Raw genomic sequence first — 24787 nt, 5'->3', positions numbered from 1 at the left:
GTAGGCATTGCAGAACAGGGGGAGAGGGAAAGGGGGCTGCTTTGGCAAGCAGGGGGGCCAGGGAGACAGAAAGAAAGAAAGAAGGACAGACAGGGGACCAGAGAGAGACACAGACACAAAGAATGACAGACAGACAGCGTCCAAAGAGAGAGAGACAAATTTAAAAAACCTAGACGTACAGACATCTACTCTGGGCAGCGGAAAGAAGGCAGTACGGAGTGCTGCTGGAAGTGGATGCTGGGAGGAGGGCTTTGAGATGCAGAAGACTGTCCCCAAAGCCCCTGCGGAGAGTTGGGCCAACCTCTCCTTCCTCACCGACGCCGAAGAAGCTGCAGGCCCTGCTCCCTCTCGCGCTCTGAGCACTCACGATTGGCTAAAGGGTGTCGTGCCAATGCTGCAGGTACAGGGGGATGCTTTTGTTGTAGAGGTGTGCTGGGGCGTAGACAGTTTTGCTGGGGGGGGAGGTGGAAGACACAAGGGGGTCAGGGAGAGGGAAAGGGGGCTGCTTTGGGGGAAGGGGTATGTTGGGGCCAGACAGCTTTGCTCTGGGGGGGGGGGGGAATGACACAAGGACACAGACACAAACAATGACACACAGGGGGCTAGTGAGATAGACAGAAAGGAAGACATTCAGGCAGCGTCAAAGGAGAGACAGCCAGCGTCTAAGGAGAGACAGCCAGTGTCCAAGGAGAAAAAAACAAATAAACATAGACAGACAGACAGTGGCCAAGGGGAGAGAGAGAAAGAAAGAAAGACAGACACATACATCTATTCTAGCACCCGTGAATGTAATGGGCTTAAAGACTAGTTAAAAATAATAAATTAAATGGTAGAGTGGGGGCAGAGCCAGTGATGTGATCAGAAGCTTGTGAATTTTGGGAACTTTGAAACCCAGGTTTGGGTTGATTGCTCTACTTTCTGAGGCTTCATTATCCCCCCTAGAGATTAAATATTGAAAAACTTAAAAAAAATTGAAACACATTAGAACCTATCTCTCACCACTTTTTTGTGTTCAGCAGTGGATTTTTTATATTTTATAGTAGTTACTATTTACCACATGGTTATGAATTTTTTTGACTGTTACACACAACAAACCTACATTGGTACCATGTCCGGTCTCTACTTCAGTGCTGGGGACTGTACATAAGAACATAAGAATAACCTTACTGGGTCAGACCAGTGGTCCATTTAGCCCAGTATCCCATCTTCACAGTGGCCAATCCAGGTCAAAAGTACCTGGCAAAAACCCAAATAGTAGCAACATTTCATGCAACTGATCCCAGGGAAAGCAGTGGCTTCCCCCAGGGTGGTACTGGGTAAGTAATTCTTATTATACCTGAGAAGGACACAATATCTTAACTGGGTTGGAAAATATTTCAAATTTAAACTTTTCATTTTCTGGCTGGACCTAGAAGAAAGCACAAAACAGACTGAGTTTTAAAATTTATCTCTACAGGGTGTAGTATGTCCTTATAAGAAAATCACAGGAAAAACATTCATGCCAAAAAATTAGCATGGGTTTCTTAATGCCTAAGCTTGGAAAGGAAGGAGAAATTAGGTTCTTACCTGCTAATTTTCTTTTTTTTAGACTCTCCAGACCGGTACAGACTTCACTGATGGGTAATAGCTCACCATGACCAGCAGGTGGAGACTGAGACCAAACTTTTGGTTATAATACTTAATAGCTGTCCCTCCCACTATCTAACAGTCTGCCGAATAGCCAAGCAGAACTAAAATAGCTAATTAGAAACCGTAACAACACTCCTAACAGGAGTAACAACTAATAAACAGGAATGCTGTTGGAAAATGCATAGAACTGGCCCCTTCAGTAAAATGTTACCACAGCTTGCCAGCTGAGCCACAGCCACTGTTCTTTGATCTCCTCAGCCCTAGAAAAATACTAGAACCTGCAGAAAAAGCAAAATCTTCACACGAAAAAACACGCAAAAACAAATGACAACAGACAGGGTGGGGTGTTGAACTGATCTGGAGAGTCTAAAAGAAAGAAAATTATCAGGTAAGAACCTAATTTCTCCTTCTTTGTCACCTCTCCAGACCTGTACAGACTTCAATGATGGGACGTACCAAACAGTACCCATCAAGTGTGGGACCTCCAAAGGACTGACACCAGAACACGCTCACTGAACACCACATCCTGATATGGCTGAACGTCCACACGGTAATGCATCTCGCAGAAGTAATAGCCACCAAAAAGACCACTTTAAGAGTAAGGTCCTTCAACAAGCAGGAACCTAAGGGCTCAAAAGGAGGGCGCACAAGCACAGTTAGGACCAGATTGAGATCCTAAGACGGAACCGAAGGCCACACTGGAGGCCGAAGCAATTTGGCCGCCCTCAAAAAATGAACCACGTCAGGCAGAGATGTTAAGTGCCGACCCTGCAGCAACCTGCAAAAAGCAGACAAGGCCACAAGCTGAACCGAGAGAAATCAGGCCACTGTCCAGGCCATCCTGCAAGAACTCCAAGATATTAGGCAAAGAGGTGCAAAAGGAAACCACTCCACATGCAGCACACCACTCCTCAAATACACACATGCAGATAAGCCCTGGAAATGGAAAGTCTCGGGGACTCCAAGAGACTGGAGATCACTTTATCTGAATAATCTTTCTTACCGAGGCGTTCTCACTCAAGAGCCAAGCGGTAAGACAAGAGACCCGGATCGAACATTGGAATGGAACCCGGAGTCAGAAGGTCGGGCAAGAGGGGCAGCGTAAGAGGATCTGCTACGAGATGACAAACCAGATCCATGTACCATGGGCGCCGGGGTCAATCTGGGGCACCAGAATCACACGGCTTGGGTGCTGAGCAATGTGAAGAAGAACTCTGCTCACATCGGCCACAGAGGAAACACGTACAGGATGTCCGCTGTCGGTCAAGGATGTACAGAGCATCCAGCCTCTCAGTCTGAACATCCCTGCACCGACTGAAGAACCGGGGCACCTTAGCGTTCACACTTGTGGCCATCATATCCATGACCGGCTGACCCCAAGTCTGCACAATCAACCCGAAGGCTGTTGGATCAAGACACCACTCTCCGAGATCCAGCACATGCTGACTGAGGAAGTCCGCCTGAATATTTTCCACTCCTGCTATGTGGGAAGCTGAGATGTCCAGAAGATGCAACTCTGCCCAAGCTATGAGCAGAGCTGCCTCCTGCATCACCAGATGACTCTTGGTTCCCCCCTGATGATTGACATAGGCCACCCCCCGCTGGATATTATCTGCACAGCACCTTGACTTGTTCATGCTTTTAATTTGTATAGATTTTATTGTTTTTTTTATTATATTACTTATTCTTTTTCAAGTTTAATTACGTTTAGTTTTTACCTGTCTTTGCAACTCTCTTTTCAACAGCTCTCTGCAAGACCCTTCTGCCGCCGCATAGCGGCGGCCCGCTGTGGACTCCGCCCCCCTTCCGGTACATGTCATACAAAAACAAGCACTTTGCGGCGCACGCCTCTGGCGCGCGCCAAAGGAGCGCACCTAAGGAGCAGGTCCTGCTCCTTGATGCGCTCCTTTGTGCGCTACTACAGTGCGCTACTACAAAATACAGGGCCTTCAAACATTACAATTTTTTCATTACTCTTTCTTACTGTTTCCTTCTTTATCTTTTACTAATTAACATTTCTCCTCTCATTTTTCATAAGCAAATTTTTCATTCCTCTTCCCTTAATATGGATACCTACACCAACCCAATTCCTGTCATTTGGGGTCATAGACCTACAAAACCATTTAATCACTTAACAATACCCAATCAGTCAGAACACATTAAAATTTTATCGGCTTCACCAATGACGTCGACTACAGATTTTATTTCCCCAATTTCAGTCCCCAACAACTTACATCTTAATATTGGTTTAATTAATGTCCGGTCTGTAAAAATCAAGCATCATTTACTCAAAGATCTGATAATTCAACACTCTTTCGATATATTATGCCTAACAGAAACATGGTTGACTGATGGAGACGAAGCGTATTTATCTTACATTTGTCCCCCCGGTTATTCATACTTTTTTAATCACCGCCGTCTAAAACGCGGAGGAGGATTAGCCATTATTTCCCGTAATCAATTACTAACAAATATCGATTATTCCCCCCCTAACTTTCCTATTGAATTTTTACAATTTTCTTTTCAATTTAAACCAAAATTAGATGTTCTACTTCTTTACTTGCCCCCCCCTATCACGAGTGAAAATTTAACTCAACTTCAGTCACTCCTTTTTGATTTTGGTTCTTCTTCTTTGAATCCAATTATTTTGGGTGATTTTAACATCCATTTTGATAACCCTGATAACTCTTTCACCAAAAATATCTTATCATACATCAAACAATTAGATATTCATCCTTTAATATCAGAACCCACACATCGATTAGGTCATACAATAGATATGGCCCTTATTTCAACTTCTTCAGTCGATAATTACTCACTAAACTTTTGTTTGCCAGTTCCCTGGTCGGATCATTATTTGATCTCATTATCATATAAAACAACACATACTAATTCCCACTCTTCCAAAAATAAAACAGTTAAATTTAGAGATTTTAATACTCTCTCCTTTGAAGCTATCTTAGCAACTCTCTCACCAAATTTCTTTGATTTTAATACTTCTTCATTGGATGAATCTCTAAATCATTGGTCTACCAATACTCTTTTATTATTAGATTCTCTAGCTCCTTTTCAAACCAAAATTATCTCATCAAAGAAATCTACAAATCCCTGGTTCAATTCAGAACTTTCTCTTATTAAAAAACAATTAAGATCACTTGAACGTAAATGGAGGAAAAATAGATCACCAGTTAATACTGAATCATTTAAAGAACACTCTAAATTCTATAAATTAAAAATTAATGATGCCAAAACTAAGTATTATTCAACTAAAATTTTGAAAGCTAATAATTCCTCAGTACTCTATCGAATTTTGAATTCAATTACTTATTCAAGCAAACGGAAAAATCATGAAGAACAATCCACCCTTACTGCCCAAGATCTTTCTACGTATTTTATTAATAAAATTACTAACATTAGGGCAACTTTTAACGCACACCAATCACTCTTATCTACTTATGAACAAACAGAACCCAGCCCATTTTTGTCGAAATGCTCCCATTTCAAAATTCCAAATTTAACTGAGATCGAAACACTCTTTAATTCTATTAACATTAAAGGCTCCTCAGCTGACTCAATACCACCGTTTATTCTCAAGCGTTATTTCAGGATATTTGGTCCAGCAATTCTTACACTTATTAGTGAAAGCTTAAAACAAAGCTATATGCCAAAACTCTGGAAAAACTCAACTATACGCCCCATCATTAAAGATCAAAAAACTAGTATTAATGACATGTCAAACTATAGACCAATAGCTAACATTTCTTTTCTATCAAAATTAACTGAAAAGATAGTTTTTAATCAGTTATCAGATTTCATCGAAAAAACCAATATTTTACACCCAAATCAGACAGGCTTTAGGCAACACCACTCAACAGAATATTCATTACTAGGTATGACCACATCCATACATTATTTCTTAGATCACCACCAGTCAGTTCTATTAATTTCACTAGACCTTTCAGCCGCTTTCGACACTATCGACCACGAACTTCTATTAAACAGGCTTCAATCTATTGGTGTTTCAGACCAGGTTTTTTCCTGGTTTCAATCTTACTTTTCCGATCGTACATCTTCCGTGTTATTCAATAATGAAATTTCTAATAATGTCTCTCTAACATACGGTGTTCCGCAAGGTTCAATATTATCTCCACTACTATTCAATATTTTTCTTGCACCACTTCTTACTCTATGTCAGTCCATCGGTTTTAATGTCTTTGCTTATGCCGATGACATTCAATTATTACATCCCATCGATACTAATAACACTGCACAACAATTTTTTGGTTAAGTCTTGATTCCTGAAAAGTTTTTGGTGATTATGACAGGTACCAACTTGGTATGCTCAAATATGGTTTTGGTTTTACTGCATCACGTAAGAACTATGAGAAATAGACATTTTTATGTTTACTGACAATAAAATATATAGTCAAGTTTACGTTTCGCACAAGCGACTAAATGAAACAGAATTAAAAGTGTTTTGCTCCCGAGTTTCTTTTATATTCAGTGTCTGGTGCATCACGTTGTAGCATCCAACAATAGTCGGCAAGCATTGACGGATTCCAATTGCCCTGGTATCGTTTCTCCATCGTAGCTATGTCTTGATGAAACCTTTCACCGTGCTCGTCACTCACAGCACCGAGATTTGCGGGGAAGAAGTCCAAGTGTGAATGGAGGAAATGAATCTTGAGTGACATATTGCACTTCATTCTCTTGTATGCTTTGAGAAGTTTGTCTACCAGCTGAATGTAGTTTGGGGCTCTGTAATTGCCCAGAAAATTGTCAACAACGTCTTTCAAGGCTTTCCAGCCAATTTTTTCCGGCCCAACTAACAGATCTTCAAATCGCTTGTCACTCATAACATGTCTGATCTGGGGGCCAACAAAAATACCCTCTTTGATCTTGGCATCAGTTATTCTTGGGAACATCTGTCTTAAATAACGAAAACCTTCCCCTTCCTTGTTCATTGCTTTCACAAAATTCTTCATGAGTCCCAGTTTAATGTGAAGAGGAGGCAAAAATATCTTTGTCGGGTCAACAAGCGATTCATGTGCTACATTTTTCTGTCCTGGAACTAACTTTTTACGGAGTGGCCAGTTCTTTCTAGAATAGTGCGACTCTCTGTCTCGGCTGTCCCATTCGCAGATGAAACAGCAGTACTTTGTATAGCCAAGCTGCAGTCCTAGTAACAGAGCAACGACTTTGAGGTCTCCACAGATATTCCAGTTATACCTGGTATACTGGACATACTTTAGTAACATTTCCATATTCTCATATGTTTCTTTCATATGTGCTGCATAGCCAACAGGTACTGAAGGATAAACGTTGCCATTGTGCAACAGAACAGCTTTCAGGCTTAACATTGACGAATCAATGAAAAGACGCCACTCTTCCGGGTTGTGATCACAACCAAAGACCGAGAACAATCCTTCAATGTCACAACAGAAACAGAGACTGTCGACTTGTGCAAAAAATTTGGTTATATCATGATGCCGGTCTCGAAACACAGAAATTTTCGTACCTGGTGATAGCAAACACCATTCCTGCAGTCTCGAACCTAGCAGCTCAGCTTTTGCTTTTGACAGACCCAAATCTCTGATCAAATCGTTCAATTCGGACTGTGTTATCAGATGTGGATCGCCTGATGAGGATGGTTCAAAATCCGGGTCAATGTCACTGTTAGAACCCTGCACTGCAGTTTCTTCATCTGGTTCGTCTAAGGTCCAATCCTCTGGTGGTTTCGGAACTGGAAGACTGTCATCATGTGGCATGGGTCTCATTGCTGAAGGCAGATTAGGATATTCAATTGACTTCTTGTTTTTGGCAGAGAAACCAGACACATTAGTCAAACAGAAATAACAGTCCGTCACATGGTCTTTCTGTTTTCGCCATATCATCGGAACAGCAAATGGCATCGTCTTTCGAGTACCTCTGAGCCAGGCTCTCAGACTAACAGCACATGTCGCACAGCAAATGTGAGGCGCCCATTGCTTGTCTTGATCACCTATTTTGCAGCCAAAATACAGATGATAGGCTTTCTTTACAAGGGCAGTCATCGAACGTCTCTGAGGCGTAAGTGTATATTCCCCACAGATATAGCAGAATGTGTCGCGGCTGTTACGACACCGACGAGACATATTGCCCGACACCAAAACGTCTATAGCATCAAGCTTACTTACTGTTATATTGCTACAGCTACTATACTACTATACTTTACTATACTGATACTATATACACACACAGACTATCTATATTAACCAAATGAGCAGGATCGGTGTATGGAAGCCACCATTATAGCATGGTGAGACAGCGCAAGCTCGTTCAGACCTGCCCAGACATGCCCAGGATGTCATCTTCCATAAAACAGCTTCCAACCTGGCTAGATTTTATGCATGGACATACCCAGGCGGCACAAACCGTTGTTGATAAGACACTTATGGGAGAAAAAATTGTTTGCATCCAAATATAAGAAAAAATCACGACAAAATTGAAGATTTCTCTGAAATGGTACGTGATGGGTAATTTTTGATGTAATATTCATGATCAGCACCCAAAATTCTATAAGAAACACCCAGCAGTGTTCAGGAAGCAAAAACTTTGTTGTGCAGTGTAACCCTTTGGATATTTCAACAATAACCACGAAACTAGAAAAAATATCAGATTGGTTAAATATCAATCGGCTTGCGTTGAACATAAATAAATCAAATATAATGCTCTTTCCCTGGAAAGATAATTTAAGTATTAATTCCCCAATCACTATCAAGGGCATCCCGTTACAAGAAGTCAAAAAAAAAATAAAAATCTTAGGGATTATATTTGATAATAAACTCACTTTTCACGATCATATCAGCAGTGTCGTCAAGTTATCCTTTTTTAGACTCAGACAAATTCGTTCTATTTCCCAATTTCTTTGTGAAAAGTCTCTTAAAATTCTTATCCATTCTTTCGTTTTATCCAGAATAGATTATTGTAATTCTCTGTATAATGGTATTGCTCAAAAGGAACTTAAACGCCTTCAGATTATTCAAAACACATCTATAAAATTGATTACAAAAGCAAGGAAATTTGACCATGTGACACCTCTTCTTAGGGAAGCACATTGGTTACCAGTCACCCACCGAGTATCTTATAAAATATGCCTGCTTACATACAAAACTCTTCTTTTCAAAACCCCAGCATTCATTCACAAATATTTGATTCCATATACTACTAATCGAACATTAAGATCCACAGAACAACATCTGCTATCGGTCCCCTCTCTTAAATTCATAAATACTCGACGACAAGTTATCTTTTCTGTTTCAGCACCCCAAATCTGGAATTCTCTCCCTATCTATCTAAGGGAAGAAACAAACATAGAAAAATTCAAAGGTAACCTGAAGAGTTTTCTCTTTAAAGATGCCTTTTCTATTTAATCCTTTCTACACAAATTAATAACAATTCTTTTACCTCTAATCTTTTACTGAAATATTCAGTTTTTTCCCTTCCTCATGTATTTTCCTTACCTGTTTTTTTCTATCTTTAACATATATTGTAACTTTTACCCCTCCTTTTCCTTATGTATCATGTTTTGTTTCGTTTTGTATTTTTTTCCGTCAATAATGTGTTCAGTCTTATTTAGTATATTATTCCCCTTTTTTTATTGTAATTTTAATAACATGTACATCGCTTAGAATGTAGATTAAGCGATTAATCAAATTTTTAATAAACTTGAAACTTGATTATCCGAGAGAAACCGAACAGACTTGCCCGTCAACAAGGTCTGGAACGCTAGCAATGCCAGCCAGATAGCTCTGGTTTCTAGAACATTGATCAACCAAGACGCCTCCTTCAGAGACCAACTGCCCTGAGCCAAGCGACCGAGACACTGAGCTCTCCAACCGAGGAGACTGGCATCCATGAGAATAATTGTCCACTGGGGCTGATCCAAGCTCACTCCCTAAACCAGATTGGAAGACTGTAGCCACCAATGGAGACTGCAACGAACCAACCCCCGAAGAGGAACAGGAGAGTCCAGATCATGCACCTGGGGTGATCACTGCTGTAGCACAGCATGCTGAAGCGTGTGAGCTTGGGCCCACCGAACCACATCCAGGGAAGCTGCCATCGACCCCAGAACCTGGAGAAAACCCTGAGCTCGAGGACATCGGGAAGCCATCACAAGGTAAATCTGGGACTGCAACTTGACCACATGTGCCTCCGCCAGGAAGACCTTCCCCAAGCCAGTGTCGAAAAGAACCCCAAGATACTCCAGGCACTGAGATGGGGCCAACCGGCTCTTGGACAGGTTGACTACCCATCCCAGCGACTGTAGGAACTCCACAACCCGAGCCATAACCCAGGTGCTCTCCTGAAAAGACTTTGTTCAGATCAACCAGTAGCCCAGATAGGGGTGAACCAGAATGCCTTCCTTGCACAAGACCACCACCACAACCACCATAATCTTGGTGAACATCCGAAGAGCAGTGGCCACACCAAAGGGAGGAACGCAAAACTTATATTGCCCGCCCAAGATCGCAAAGCGAAGTAACCACTGATGGGAAGCCTGAATTGGAACATGCAAGTAGGTCTCCGTCAGATCAAGAGAGGTCAGAAATTCCCCTGGCTGAACCGCCAGAATGACAAATCATAGGGTCTTCATGCAAAAAGATGGAACTCGCAGAGCCCTGTTGACCCCTTCAGATCCAAGATGGGCTGAAAAGTCCTCTCTTTCTTGGGCACTACAAAGTAAATTGAATACCAACCAGTGCCCTACTCTGATGGAGGAATGGGCACTACCACTATGAGATCTAACAATCTTTGAAGCGTCTGGCGAAAAGCTTACTTCTTCCATGCCGCCTGACAAGGAGAAGCGAGAAAGTGATCTGGCAACGAGCGGGAAAACAAGGACAAAACAGGGGAAACAAAACCACAACCTCAAAAGCACAGAACAAAAGTGGAATTGTCCCAATCAGAATGGTGCACAACAAAAAGTGTCTTTCAACTCATCTGATAAATCCAAATGCCTTTATTCATCCAAAATTCATAAAATGACTCTGCGACTTGACATGCACATATTTCGGCCCAAACGGCCTGCCTCAGGAGTCTACAAGTGCATACATAAGCATAAATACATTAATAACATACATGGTATACATATAAAACATATATTTAAAAAACAGCAAAGAATAAAAACTATATATAAAAACATTATAAATGGAACAAAAGAATACATCTGACGTCAAATATTTGATCAAAGCATAGTCATAACAATTCATCATGCAAAGCAAATATAAAGAAATCCATCACACGAAACAAATATTAAAACATTAAGAATTATAGTTAACAATTTATATGAATGCCCAATATATCGTATATTACTGCTAAGAATTATGTTTTTGTTAATAAGTAAATAAACACTTTTTGTGCACCTATAAAAGTTGTGACTATAAAAAATATGTCTATGAAAAATAAAAACAATAAATAATGTGCTGTTTGTTTGACGATATAAATATAAAATCAATTGAAACATATCAAAATACAAAAATATGTTAAAAACAGAAATAAAACCTTAAAAAATCAATAAACAACAAAAATTTTCATGTGAAGTAAATTAATGACGTGAATAAAAACAATAGGCCATTTGATAAGACTGTAGGAGAACATTATTTAAAATGAAATAAGAGTGTAAAAATGCCTTGAGAGGTAGAGTAAGGAGATCATTGTCAAAATGCTAAATATTAAAAAAATATATAGATAAAAGAAACATACCTTATGAGTCTTTGAGTATATAAAAAAGTGCACAATCTGGAACATACATTTGCAACACAAAAAGGATATATGGATAAATTCAAAAAGATTTGGGGACCATTAACAAAATATTGTAATAATTGAATTTCATTTTCCCATAATAAGAAAATAGTTAAAGAAGAAAGGGAGGGAGGGGATATGGGAGGGGGATTTATACTCTTTATTATAAATTATAAATAAAATATTATTAATAGATGGTATTCTTACATGAAAACAATGTAATAACGGGAGGGGAAAAAGGTTAATAATTTAAAAAATAATTGATAAAATCATTACAATATATATGTTGTATAACTTTATAAGAAAAATAATTACAGTTACCGTATTTGCCGGCGTATAAGACGACTGGGCGTATAAGACGAGCAGTGTTCCCGCTAAGCTGCGCTGGGGTGCGCTGGCGCACAAAATATTACCTCGCAGCGCACAAGTTTCTCGTCACAGCGCACACAGTGTAGAGCACAGTTCTTCAACCGCCGGTCCGCAAACAAAATCTTGCCGGTCCGCGAAGGATTCGGTCCCCGCCGCAACGAAAGGCCGGCGTCAGCTGACTTGCAACTTCCTGTTGCAGTCGCTGTGCCGGGACTCCTGCCTTCGCCGGGACTCCTGCCTTCCACCGCGTTTGCCTCCTGCCTTGTCTCCGCACCTCCAGACCAGCAGCGGCAGCTGTGTATGCTTTTAACTTCGGCACAGAGCTGCCCCTAATCAATAGTTTAGCGCGGTTTCAAAAGGCAGCCTCGGGGCCTTTGCTAGGCCGGCCCACATCGCATCATCGAAGCGGGCCGGCTATCAAAGGCCCCGAGGCTGCCTCATGAAACCGCGCTAAACTATTGATTAGGGGCAGCTCTGTGCCGAAGTTAAAAGCATACAGAGCTGCCGCTGCTGGTCTGAACTCTTGGGCTGCTGAAGGAGGGCAAAAAGCAGCTGTCCTGGAGGTTTCCCTTCCTCTCGCCTTTACAGGTTCCTTTTTTCCACCTTTTTTTTTTTCCTTCAAACGGCAACGGGCCCCAGCATCGACATCAATCAAGTAAGTTCCACTGTCAATCAAGCGGTTCTGCTCGGCCAAAGCTTCCCCTGTGACATGAGCCACCCTCAGGGGAAAGAAAGTGACCCACAAAGGTGAGGGGAAGGGGGGCAGATGATGGAAGTTGGGGGGGGGGGGGAGAGAGAGAGAGAGAGAAGGGGCAGATGATGGAATGGAGGAGATGAGAGAGAGAGAGAAGGGGACAGATGATGGAAGTGAGAAGAAGGGAGAGAGAGCAGAAGGCAGATGGATGTCAGTTGAGAAGGGAGAGCAGATGCTGAATGGAAGTGGGGAAAGAACACATACTGGATGGAAGGAGGAGATAAATAAAGGGGGAAGAAAATAGTAAGATAATGGAGGGGTGAGGGAAAGGGGTGACAAGCTGTGTGTAGACACAGTGAAAAGAGGGAAACGGGACTAAATAGTAAGAAAGAATTTAATTTAGATGGAGGCAGAAAATAGAGAAGGAAGACCAGAGAAGAAAAGGGAAGAGAGAGCAGAGAATGATCAGATCTGAGTGGAGGAAATGAGAAGAGAGATATGCTAAAAACCACAGGGGGGAGGGAAGGATAGAGATGCCAGACCATGAGGGGAACAGAAGGAAGATGATGGATGCTAGACCAAATTGGGGGGTGGGGGGGGGGGGCAGGAGGAGAGATGGCAGGGAAAGACAGACAGTGAATGGAAGGGGCAGATGCTGGACTGAAGAGACAGAGAAGGTTATCATGCTGCTGTACCGGGCCATGGTACGCCCTCACCTGGAGTACTGCGTCCAGCACTGGTACTTTAAGAAGGACACGGTACTACTCGAAAGGATCCAGAGAAGAGCAACTAAAATGGTTAAGGGGCTGGAGGAGTTGCCGTACAGCGAAAGATTAGAGAAACTGGGCCTCTTCTCCCTTGAGCAGAGGAGATTGAGAGGGGACATGATAGAAACATTCAAGGTACTGAAGGGAATAGACTTAGTAGCTAAGGCAGGGAGAACGAGAGGGCACTCTCTAAAGTTGAAAGGGGATAGATTCCATACAAACGTAAGGAAGTTCTGTGGTAGAAAGCAACATATTTATTTGGCTCATAACTTGCTGGCGCCCGATATTTTTAGCTCACAGTGAAAAAAGTTTGCTCACAACACCCGCCCGCTTAGAGGGAACACTGAAGACGACCCCCCAACTTTTACAGTTAAAATATAGAGTTTGTTATATACTCGCCATATAAGACTACCCCTTCTTCCGCACACCTTCTGCACAACAAATAAAACTTAAAAGAACATCAGAATTTATTTCAACAATTTTAATTAATTCACTAAAGCTGAATAGAACAATAAACCCATGGGAGCTGCCATGCTATTTGTTTTCTAAACTGTTAACCAAACTGAAACTGTCAATGATAGAAGGAAGATAACACATAGAGGGAGAGAGCAAGTGCCGGGCAAGTCCCTAGCAAGTTTGCTGGCATGACAGTTTCCCTTTAAAAGCCTTCAAAAGCCTCCTGTTCGCCCCCGCAACTTCCTTAAGGGCTAGACTCCACACATGGCCGCATGTGCGAGAGACGTAGTAAAGAGAAAAGGGGTGGGGCCAGAGCGCCGCTGCTTCCTGCTGCGCAGGATGAAGGAGCTGGCCCCCTTGTCACACTGATGTCCCGCCATGGCCCCGCTGATGTCCCGGCAGGTTTACTAGTACCGTAAGCACCGTAAGGAGGTAAGGAAGGAGATGTTAGGGCATGTAAAGTAAGGGCATGTAAACCAGTGTTCTTCAACCTTTTTACACCCGTGGACCGGCAGAAATAAAAGAATTATTTTGTGGACCGGCAAACTACTAAGACCGAAATAAAAAAACACATTTTCGCCCGTCTCCGCAAGCTCGGTCCCCACAAACCATCTGATCCCATCTGCACAAGCCTCCGTTATGATTTTATATTGAACGTATTTTATTAAAGTATAAAAAGAAACAATATTCTGTACAATTGTCATTTTATAAATATAAATATTCAGAGCAAGGACCAACAAAACCCCTGTCTCCCCTCCCCTTCACATATATCCCCTCTACTATCAAGAAAACTGAACAAGCCAAATTATTACAGAATGCTACACAGAAATATCATGCTAACAGAATACTGCAGTCACACATGATAGAAATAGTGTTAGGCTTTGCAGTCCCCAGTTATGTCTCTAGCAGTAGCAGGATATATATTTCAAATCTGATATATTGTAATGACAAAATAGAAATAAAATGATTTTTTTCTACCTTTTGTGGTCTCTGCTTTCATCTTCTTTCCACTCTTCCTTCCAGCGTCTGCCCGTTCCATCCACTGTCTGGCCTCTCCTCCTTCCATATGTATCTGACTTCTTTCTATGCCCCTCTCTCCTTTCCATCCAGCCTGTGCCTCCTCTCTCCTTTTTATATCATTCATTCCAGCTTCACTGCTTTCTTCATTTTTATCTCTCTTACACCAGATCTAGCATATTTATCCCTCTCTCATTTCTCTGCTGATCCCCTTTCCAGCATCAATCTCTCTCTACTTTCTCATTCCTGTCTCTCCCCTTTCCCTCCTCTAATCTCCCTGCCAGCTGTTTTCTTCCTTTTTTCCTTCTCCCTTCCCTCCTCCCCCCTATCCAACAGTAACTCTCTAACCATCCCTTTCCCTCTTCCCCTCCCAGCAGCATCTCTCTTTCTACCTCCAGGTGCAGTGGCAGCTCTCCCTTTATCCAGCAGCTTCCCAGCTTCCAACAGTGGCTTCCTCTCCATCCAGCAGCTCTCAGTACTTGCCTGCAGCAGTGATTTCCTTAGGCAGCCTTAAGTCATTGCTGCCTCTGAGGAAGGTACAGTTGCCAAAGTGAATCACTGCCCTGGTAAGTATAGAGCTGCTAGGAGAGGAGACAGCCACTGTTGAAGGCTCCCTGCAGATTCGCGACCCCCCCCCCCAAGCCGGCAAAAACTTTGCACCGCAGGCCCTGCCGCCCAAGACGAGCCGGAGTCCCCTATCCGCCGCATCCTGCACGTGGGCAGACTCTCAGCACAGACGCTGCTGATGGCCCCAATCTACACGCTGCCCCCACCGCGCACGCTGACCACCGCGCATCTCCCTTCTACTTGCCGCTTCCCCGCGGCCCTCTTCGGCGACTCGGCAGGGGCAGCGATCAAGACAGGCTTCCGACGTCGGGACCTTCCCTCTCTGAGTCCCGCCTATTTTTTTCAACTTCCTGTTTCCGCATAGGCGAGACTCAGAGGGAATGCCCGACGTCAGCAGCCTGTCTTGATCGCCCGAGGCTGGGCGGAACAGAAGATTTCCCCGAACACCACCAGGGCAGGAAATTTAACAGCGTCCATCTCGACGGCCCTGTGCGGACCGGCAGGAATTTTCTGCGGACCGGCACCGGTCCGCGGACCGGCGGTTGAAGAGCTGTGATGTAAACAGTACACGGCGTATAAGACGATCCCCGACTTTGGGGAGGATTTTAAGGTACTGAAAAGTCGTCTTATACGCCAGCAAATACGGTATATGATATATAAAATCATAAGAAATATAAGATAAGAAATGTTATGTATAAAATACATTATAGAAATATCAAGTGTATTATTAAGATAATTGTATGAAAATTTATGACACTTGTTGTTAAATGAAAAAAAAATCAATAAAAAACTTAAATATTAAAAAAAAAAAAAAAAAAAAAGTGCATAATCTCACTAAATGCTGCTTCTAAATAAAGAATAAAACAAAACGAATGAAAAAGAACCAGAACCATAAAAACAAATACCGAGGACACGATATGACAAAAAAGGAGGGGGAGGGGAACAAAACTGAACGCTATCAAAAACTAGAAAGAAACCTGGACAAAAAGCATATAAAAGGACAAGGGAAAGACTATACAAATCATATACAGGACAAGAAAAGTGAACAGATGAATGCTGTGAGTAACTATACAAACTGAAACAAAACCGGGACTGATATATAACCTAAAGAAAAGCTTAAAAACTACGGAAGGGAAAAACGTAAAAGGCCAGAACAGTAAAGAAGGCACGAGTCAATTACAGCACCAAGGGAACAAAATCCAAACTAAAACAAGATACACAGAGGCATTGTCTACCTAAAAATACAGAGATACCAAGCAGAAGGAACTTGAAAATAACAAAAAACAAAGCACAAAGGCAAACTTACTGGAGAGACGTATCGCGTTGTCAAATGCTGCGACGTTGCTGCAAAATAGTAGAGAAGGGAGGAAAAACACGGGGTATAAAACAGGACGTCAACGTGCTGACATCATCGAGTCAGCCATATTATAAACAAAAAACCCGAAACAAAAGAAAGTGGTTAAACGGACGTGCACATACTAACCAGGCAAATTCTGACAAAAAGACAATTCTAAAATACACTTATACGAGCATCAAGACAATAAAAAGATAATAAAGAGATAACAAATGGTAAAAACACTAATCTAATAAAGAAGGAGGGGAAGTAAAAAAGATATTCCAAAAATGTATGTAATCAAAAGCACAGAAATAACTCAAAAAATATAAAATGGCTATAAGTAAACAATGAAAGAGACCATAAAATCCTAACAAAAAATTAATTAAAAATGCATATAAATATAATATGATGTCAAAAATTTTTGGAAAAGTAAACCAATAAGCTTATATGGTAGTAGAGCCAAGTCCAAATTAGAACCAGCATTCAGCCCATAAAGGAATGTTACTTACCGTAACAGTTGTTATCCAGGGACAGCAGGCAGCTATTCTCACTAGTGGGTGATGTCATCCGACAGAGCCCCGATGCGGACGTCTCACAAGCATACTTGCTTGAAGAAACTTCAGAAGTTTCGAGATGCCCGCACCGCGCATGCGCGAGTGCCTTCCCGCCCGATGCACCGAGCGTGTCTCCTCAGTTCAGATAGCTAGCAGAGAAGCCAACCCAGGGGAGGTGGGTGGGACGTGAGAATAGCTGCCTGCTGTCCCTGGATAACAACTGTTACGGTAAGTAACATTGCTTTATCACAGGACAAGCAGGCAGGTATTCTCACTAGTGGGTGACCTCCAAGCTAACCTCAATGGGATGGAGGGAGAGTTGGCAACTTAGGAGAATAGATTTTGTAATACTGTTTGGCCAAACTGTCCATTCTGTCTGGAGAAAGTATCCAGACAATAGTGAGAGGTATGAAGGTATGAACCGAGGACCAAGTGGCAGCTTTACAAATCTCCTCAATCGGTGTCGATCTGAGGAAGGCTACAGAGGCCGCCATTGCTCTGACCTTATGGGCTGTGACTTTACAGGGAAGGGGTAATCCAGCCTGGGCATAGCAGAAAGAGATGCAAGACGCCATCCAGTTGGAGATGGTTCGCTTCGAGACAGGGCGTCCCAACTTGTTCGGATCAAAGGAGACGAAAAGTTGAGGAGCAGTTCTGTGTGGTTTGGTGCGATCCAGGTAGAAAGCCAAAGCACGTTTACAGTCCAGAGTGTGAAGAGCTGATTCTCCAGGATGAGAATGATGCTTTGGAAAAAACACAGGAAGAACTATGGATTGGTTGAGATGAAATTCAGAGACAATTTTAGGCAGGAATTTCGGATGAGTGCGAAGGACCACCTTGTCATGATGGAATACTGTGAAAGGTGGATCCGCCACTAAGGCCTGAAGCTCACTGACTCTGCGGGCAGAAGTGAGGGCAACAAGAAAAACCACTTTCCAAGTGAGAAACTTCAGTGGAGCCTTGTTGAGAGGCTCAAAAGGAGGTTTCATAAGTTGAGAAAGGACAACATTGAGATCCCAAACCACTGGAGGAGGTTTGAGAGGAGGATTGACATGGAAAAGTCCTTTCATAAATCTGGAAACCACAGAATGAGCATAGAGAGGTTTCCCTTGCAGAGGCTGATGGAAAGCCGCAATTGCACTTAGATGGACTCGTATTGATGTAGACTTGAGGCCAGAATGAGACAGGTGTAGAAGATAGTCCAATATAGAAGATAGGGAGGCTCGTTGAGGTTCCTTACGATTAGATACACACCAGGCAGAAAATCTAGTCCATTTTTGGGAGTAGCATTGTCTAGTAGCAGGCTTCCTGGAAGCCTCCAACACATCCCTCACCGCTTTGGAAAACTGGAGGGGAGTTACGTTGAGAGGAACCAAGCTGTCAGGTGGAGAGACTGCAGGTTGGGATGAAGCAGAGATCCTTGATGCTGAGTAAGCAGTGAAGGAAACACTGGAAGAAGGAATGGCTCCCTGCTGCTGAGTTGAAGTAGAAGGGAGTACCAAGGCTGTCTGGGCCACCGAGAAACTATCAGAATCATGGTGGCATGGTCGGACTTCAGCTTGACCAGAGTCTTTTGAATGAGAGGAAACGCATATAGAAAGAGATTCCTTCAGTCCAGAAGAAAGGCATCTGCCTCGAGGCGATGAGGAGTGTAGATCCTGGAGCAGAATTGAGGCAGTTTGAATTTGTGGGGAGCCGCAAAGAGGTCTATCTGAGGCATCCCCCACTGAGAGAAGATCTGATGAAGGGGCTTGGAATGGAGGGTCCATTCGTGAGGCTGGAGGAGATGACTTAAGTTGTCCGCCAAGGCATTGTCCGCCCCCTGAATGTAGACAGCTTTGAGGAAGGTGTTGTGGCAAATCACCCAAACCCAGACTCTGAGAGTTTCCTGACAGAGGGAGTCTGATCCCGTGCCCCCGTTTGTTGACATAATACATGGCGACCTGATTGTCCGTGCGAATGAGGACCACCAGGTCGTGAAGCAGATGTTGAAAAGCTTGAAGAGCATTGAAAATCGCCCTGAGTTCCAGAAGATTGATATGGCACAGCTGGTCCGCACTGGCCAAAAGCCTTGAGTGCGAAGACCGTCCAGATGAGCCCCCCATGCATAGGTCGAGGAATCGGTTGTGAGAACCTTCTGGTGGGGAGGAGTGTGAAACAGCAAACCTCTGGATAGATTTGAAGAGATCATCCACCAACATAGAGACTGCTGAAGAGCAGGAGTGACCAGGATGTGACGAGGCAAAGGATCTGACACCTGTGTCCATTGAGAAGCCAGGGTCCACTGAGGAATTCTGAGGTGAAGTCTGGCAAAAGGAGTCACATGAACTGTAGAGGCCATGTGGCCCAGGAGAACCATCATGTGTCTCGCTGAGATGGACTGGCGAGAAGACACTGACTGGAAGAGATGAAGCAGAGCATCCAGGCGCTGAGGAGGAAGGAATGCTCTGAGTTGAATAGTATCGAGAACCGCCCCGATGAAGGGAAGAGACTGGGTCGGTTGCAGATGAGATTTTGGGAAGTTGATCTCGAACCCCAGACTCTGCAGGAACCAAATAGTCCTTTGGGTCGCCAAGATGACCCTTGGAGCCGAGGCAGCTTTGATGAGCCAGTCGTCGAGGTAGGGAAACACCTGAAGACCATGGTTCCGGAGTGCAGCGGCCACCACCACCAGACACTTTGTGAAGACTCTGGGAGACGAGGACAGGCCGAAGGGAAGCACTCGATACTGCAGATGCAGATGTCCCACCCGAAATCTGAGGAATTTGCGAGAGGACGGATGAATGGGAATGTGAGTGTAGGCCTCCTTGAGATCCAGAGAGCATAACCAGTCGTTCTGCTCGAGGAGGGGGTAGAGAGAAGCTAGGGTCAGCATGCAAAATCTCTCGACCAGGAACTTGTTGAGCACCCTGAGGTCCAGAATTGGATGCAGGTCGCCCGTCTTCTTCGGAACAAGGAAGTACCGGGAGTAAAACCCCCGGTTGTGTTGGTCCACAGGGACCGGCTCGACGGCCCGGAGCCGGAGCAAAGCCTGAGCTTCCTGAAGAAGAAGGGCGGTCTGGGTCAAGCTGGAAGGATACTCTCTTGGAGGATGGTCCGGGGGGACCCGATGGAACTGAAGAGAGTATCCCTCCCTGATGATGGTAAGGACCCAAAGGTCTGTGGTTATAGCCATCCATCGATGATAAAAATGAGGAAGGCGACCCCCAATTGGAAAGACAAGGGATAGCAGAACAGTGTTGGTTATGCTCTCGACAAGAGAGTCAAAAAGGCTGAGGAGCCTTGGGAACAGCAGAAGGCTGAGGTTTTTGTTGAGATTTCTGCGGCGGCTGTCTCTTCACTGGTTGCCTCGCAGCAGGAGCCTGCCTGGGAGTGTAATGCCGCTGATATATCAAGGGCGGTCAAGAAGGTCAAGACTGAGCAGGTTTAGACTTGGGACAAAGGATGGACTGGAATGACTTTTCATGGTCCGACAGCTTCTTCGTCACGGTCTCAATAGACTCATCAAACAAATCCGCACCTGCACATGGGACGTTGGCAAGCCTGTCCTGGAGGTTCGGGTCCATGTCAATGGTTCGAAGCCATGCCAAGCGACGCATGGCCACGGAACAGGTGGCAGCCCGTGCCGAGAGCTCAAATGCATCATACGAGGATTGCATCAATTGAAGACGCAGCTGGGACAGCGAGGCGACGACCTCCTCGAATTCAAAATGAGCTTGAGATTCGATGTAAGGCATAAACTTCCGAAGTACTGGAAGGAAGAACTCCAAATAGGTGGCAAAATGGAAGGTGTAATTGAGAACTCGGGAAGCCATCATCGAGTTCTGGTAGATGTGCCTCCCGAACTTATCCATGGTCCTCCCCTCTCGGCCCGGTGGCACCGAGGCATATACCTGGGACGGATAAGATCGCTTGAGGGAGGACTCGACCAACAGTGACTGATGGGAGAGCTGGGAGCCCTCAAACCCCTTATGATGCACTGTGCGGTACCTGGCATCCAGTTTGCCAGGAACGGCAGGAATGGAGTACGGTGTTTCAAAACATCGCATGAAGGTTTGGTCGAGGAGCTTGTGGAGAGGCAGGCGAAGAGACTCAGCAGGAGGATGAGGCAGATGCATGGTATCCAGGTACTCCTTGGAGTATCGGGAACCCGAGTCCAAGATGATGTCGAGATCATCCGCCATCTGCTGTAGAAAAGATGAAAAAGACAGCTGGTCCGCCAAGACAGGACGCTGGGACGGACTTGATGAAGTCGAGGCCTCCTGATCCAAGGAGACATGGGATCGACAAGGAGAGAACGACCGGTAGGCATCCTCGAACTCCGGGCCCAGAGGAGGGGAGATATCCGAAGATGAATACCCCACACGAGGAAGCTTCTTCTGAGGCGAGACTGTAGAATGCCTAGACGAATGTCTCGAAGAATGCCTGGAACGGTGCCCCTCCCTTCGTCTCGAAGGAGATCTGGAACGGTGACGCCCAGATGGCTCCGCAGAGGCCTCCAATGAATAGATGGGGCTGGAGGCCGTAGAGCGAAGAGGAGGATGGGCCGATGCCTCTCGAACAGCATTCCATGGGTCGAGAGATGGCTTGGCATGGAAGGGGCTCCAGAAGAATTTCTCCTGATGATGCCTAGGGCTTCGACTACCTGAAGGCACATCCCAATTGTCTTCGCCCGGGACGGGGATGGGTTCCAGAGGCGGCATCTCACTAAACGAAGCGCGCCTCGATGAACTGGTGGCCAAGTGCCGCTCCTCCTCCCCTAGTAGTGAGAGCGAGCAGCGAGGCGGAGGAGGAGGGGGCGGCTCGCCCCCACGAGGAGGTTCTGCATGCCCATGCTGGATTGTGGCAAGCCACTTGGGCCCCATGGTAGTCATTATCTCAATGAATTGGGCCTCCATGATCGACCGCAGCGAAGCCGACAAGGGGGGAGCAGCACTCGAAGTGGGACCCCCTGTACGGTCTTCGCGGTCCCGTGTGGTCGAGTGCTTAGCCTTAGAAGCCTTAGGCACCTTAATAACCACTGGGGGAATGGCCTGAGGAGGTACCTGATCTGAGGAGACCGAAGCAGGCACCGGAGCAGGAGGCGGGGTCATAGAAACATAGAAAGATGACGGCAGATAAGGGCTACAGCCCATCAAGTCTGCCCACACCATTGACCCACCCTTATAAGTCTACTGGCCCCCTTAACTCTACTGACCTGCTCTATTAAGTCAATATCCTAGCGACCCTATTCATTGGTATGACCCTCGCAGTGATCCCACATAGGTATCCCATTTATTCTTGAAGTCTGGGATACTGCGGGCCTCGATCACCTGTACTGGAAGCTTGTTCCAATGCTCTATCACTCGTTCCGTGAAGAAATACTTCCTGACATTTCCACGAAACTTCCCTCCCCTGAGTTTGAGCGGATGTCCTCTTGTGTTCGAGGGTCCTTTGAGAAGAAAGATATCATCTTCCACCTTGACCCGTCCCGTGATATACTTAAATGTCTCAATCATGTCTCCCCTCTCCCTATGCTCCTCGAGAGTATAGAGCTGCAATTTGTTCAGTCTTTCTTCGTACGAGAGACCTTTTAGCCCCGAGACCATCCTGGTGGCCATCCGCTGAACCGACTCAATTCTGAGCACATCTTTACGGTAATGTGGCCTCCAGAATTGCACACAGTATTCTAGATGAGGTCTCACCATGGCTCTGTACAATGGCATCATGACCTCAGGTTTCCTGTTGAAGAAACTTCTCTTGATACAACCCATCATCTGCCGTGCCTTTAAATGAAGCCTTCTCCACTTGATTGGCAGTCTTCATGTCTGCACTGATGAACACTCCCAAGTCTCGTTCTGCCATAGTCTTGGTCAAAGTTTCTCCATTCAAGGTGTAATTTCTGCATGGATTTCCATTTCCGAGATGCATAACCTTACATTTCTTGGCGTTGAAGCCCAGCTGCCAGATAGAGGACCAACTTTCTAAAGTACGGAGGTCCTGTTCCATAGTATCCTGTAGATTGTAGCCGTTTACGATATTGCATAGTTTGGCGTTATCAGCGAATAAGGTTACCTTACCTTGAAGCCCTTGAGTCAAATCCCTAATGAATATGTTGAAGAGAAGTGGACCCAGGACAGAGCCCTGCGGCACTCCGCTGGTCACTTCCGACGTTTTAGAGAGGGTACCATTAACCATCACCCTCTGAAGTCTGCCACTTAGCCAATCTTTAACCCATGTAGTTAGTGTTACTCCTAACCCCATCGATTCCATCTTGTTCAGCAGTCTGCGGTGTGGGACGCTGTCAAAAGCTTTGCTGAAATCAAGGTATACGACGTCCAAGAACTCTCCCGAGTCCAGCCTTCTTGTTACCCAGTCAAAGAAGCTGATAAGATTGGACTGGCAGGACCTACCCTCGGTGAATCCATGTTGACTGGGGTCCCGGAGATTCCCCTCATTCAAGATCGTATCTAATTTATGCTTAATTAGTGTTTCCATGAGTTTACACACTATTGAATTGAGACTCACCGGTCTATAGTTCGCAGCCTCAGCCTTGCAACCCTTTTTATGCAGAGGAACGACGTTAGCTGTTTTCCAGTCTAATGGAACTTTCCCCGTGCTTAGTGAGAGATTGAAGAGCACGGCCAACGGTTCCGCCAGAACATCTCTCAATTCTCTAAGCACTCTTAGGTGTAAATTGTCCGGTTCCATGGCCTTGTTCTCCTTAAGCCTTGTCAGCTCTCTGTAGACGTCTTCAGGTGTGAACTGTGACCAGTCAGTCCTGGGCTCTGCCCAGGTCCCAGTTAAGGTCTCCTGAAGTAGACACCGAAACGGGGCCGCGTCGGGGCCCTGATAAGTATTTTTGAGAACTTACCGTATGAATGTAAAGTTTTTTAGTGCTCACCTGAATGCAGAAAATTTTGCTTGTATTTTGAAAGCTCTTTGAATGCATATTGCATCATTATTGAGATATATACACAGTTATAATCATTCATACCTTTGAGTTGGACTCGTTTGTTACATTATGAAGCAATGATTGGAAGATAAACTCTTTTCCTAAGAGGGGGTCACCTCTTCCTCTTTAGAGTTTTATATCTCTGAGCTGAATTTTTGTATAACGGGTCCTCCTCGTGGGTTGAGTTACTATTATAGAGTCGGTCTGTTTTGTTTATATAGTGATTTTTCTGACTCTTGGTTACATTGTCCCTGCTGATAGTGGAAACAAGGTCCCAGTTAAGCCAGGGGAAAAAGTAAGAATAAAAACACGGAAGGAAAATTCCAGGATCTCCCAAGGTTATATTTTGGGAGATAATGCCATTGACCACCAGAGGGAGCTGGATTCATCTGAGGAGGAAGTAGGTGAGCTTGATTCGAGTCACCACCGGGGGAGCTCAAGAGGCCCCTGGACTTCTGCTGACTCCCTCAGATCAGGCCACACCCCTAGGGTATGTAAGCCAGCAGTGGCATTCAAGCCAGCAGGCCGGTTAGGGAGGAAGTTCAGGCCTTGCCTCCCTAAAGATCCACCTGGGCCAAACAGGAGCAACAACCCTATGCCTATGGAGCTGACAGAGGCCGGGCAAGATGAGGACTTGCCACTTTTGAATGGAGAGCCTATGGACTGTCATGAAGCCGG

At 44.6% G+C, this 24787-nt stretch overlaps 1 protein-coding gene across 1 annotated transcript in view; it reads right to left on the bottom strand.

The window, feature by feature from the left end:
- Window positions 1-24787, bottom strand: part of LOC117364292 (phospholipase B1, membrane-associated-like) — a 95078-nt gene that overhangs the window by 21960 nt on the left and 48331 nt on the right. Inside the window, exon 6 of the mRNA XM_033953350.1 lies at window positions 1337-1408. Within this exon, the coding sequence (XP_033809241.1) occupies window positions 1337-1408 (72 nt within the window). The remainder of the gene's footprint in view (window positions 1-1336; window positions 1409-24787) is intronic.

The sequence above is a fragment of the Geotrypetes seraphini genome, chromosome 7 (assembly GCF_902459505.1).
Source record: "Geotrypetes seraphini chromosome 7, aGeoSer1.1, whole genome shotgun sequence".
In the NCBI taxonomy this organism is placed as follows: Eukaryota; Metazoa; Chordata; class Amphibia; order Gymnophiona; family Dermophiidae; genus Geotrypetes; species Geotrypetes seraphini.
Note: the sequence above shows the minus strand (reverse complement) of the source record. Positions and strands in the feature narration are given on the sequence as shown.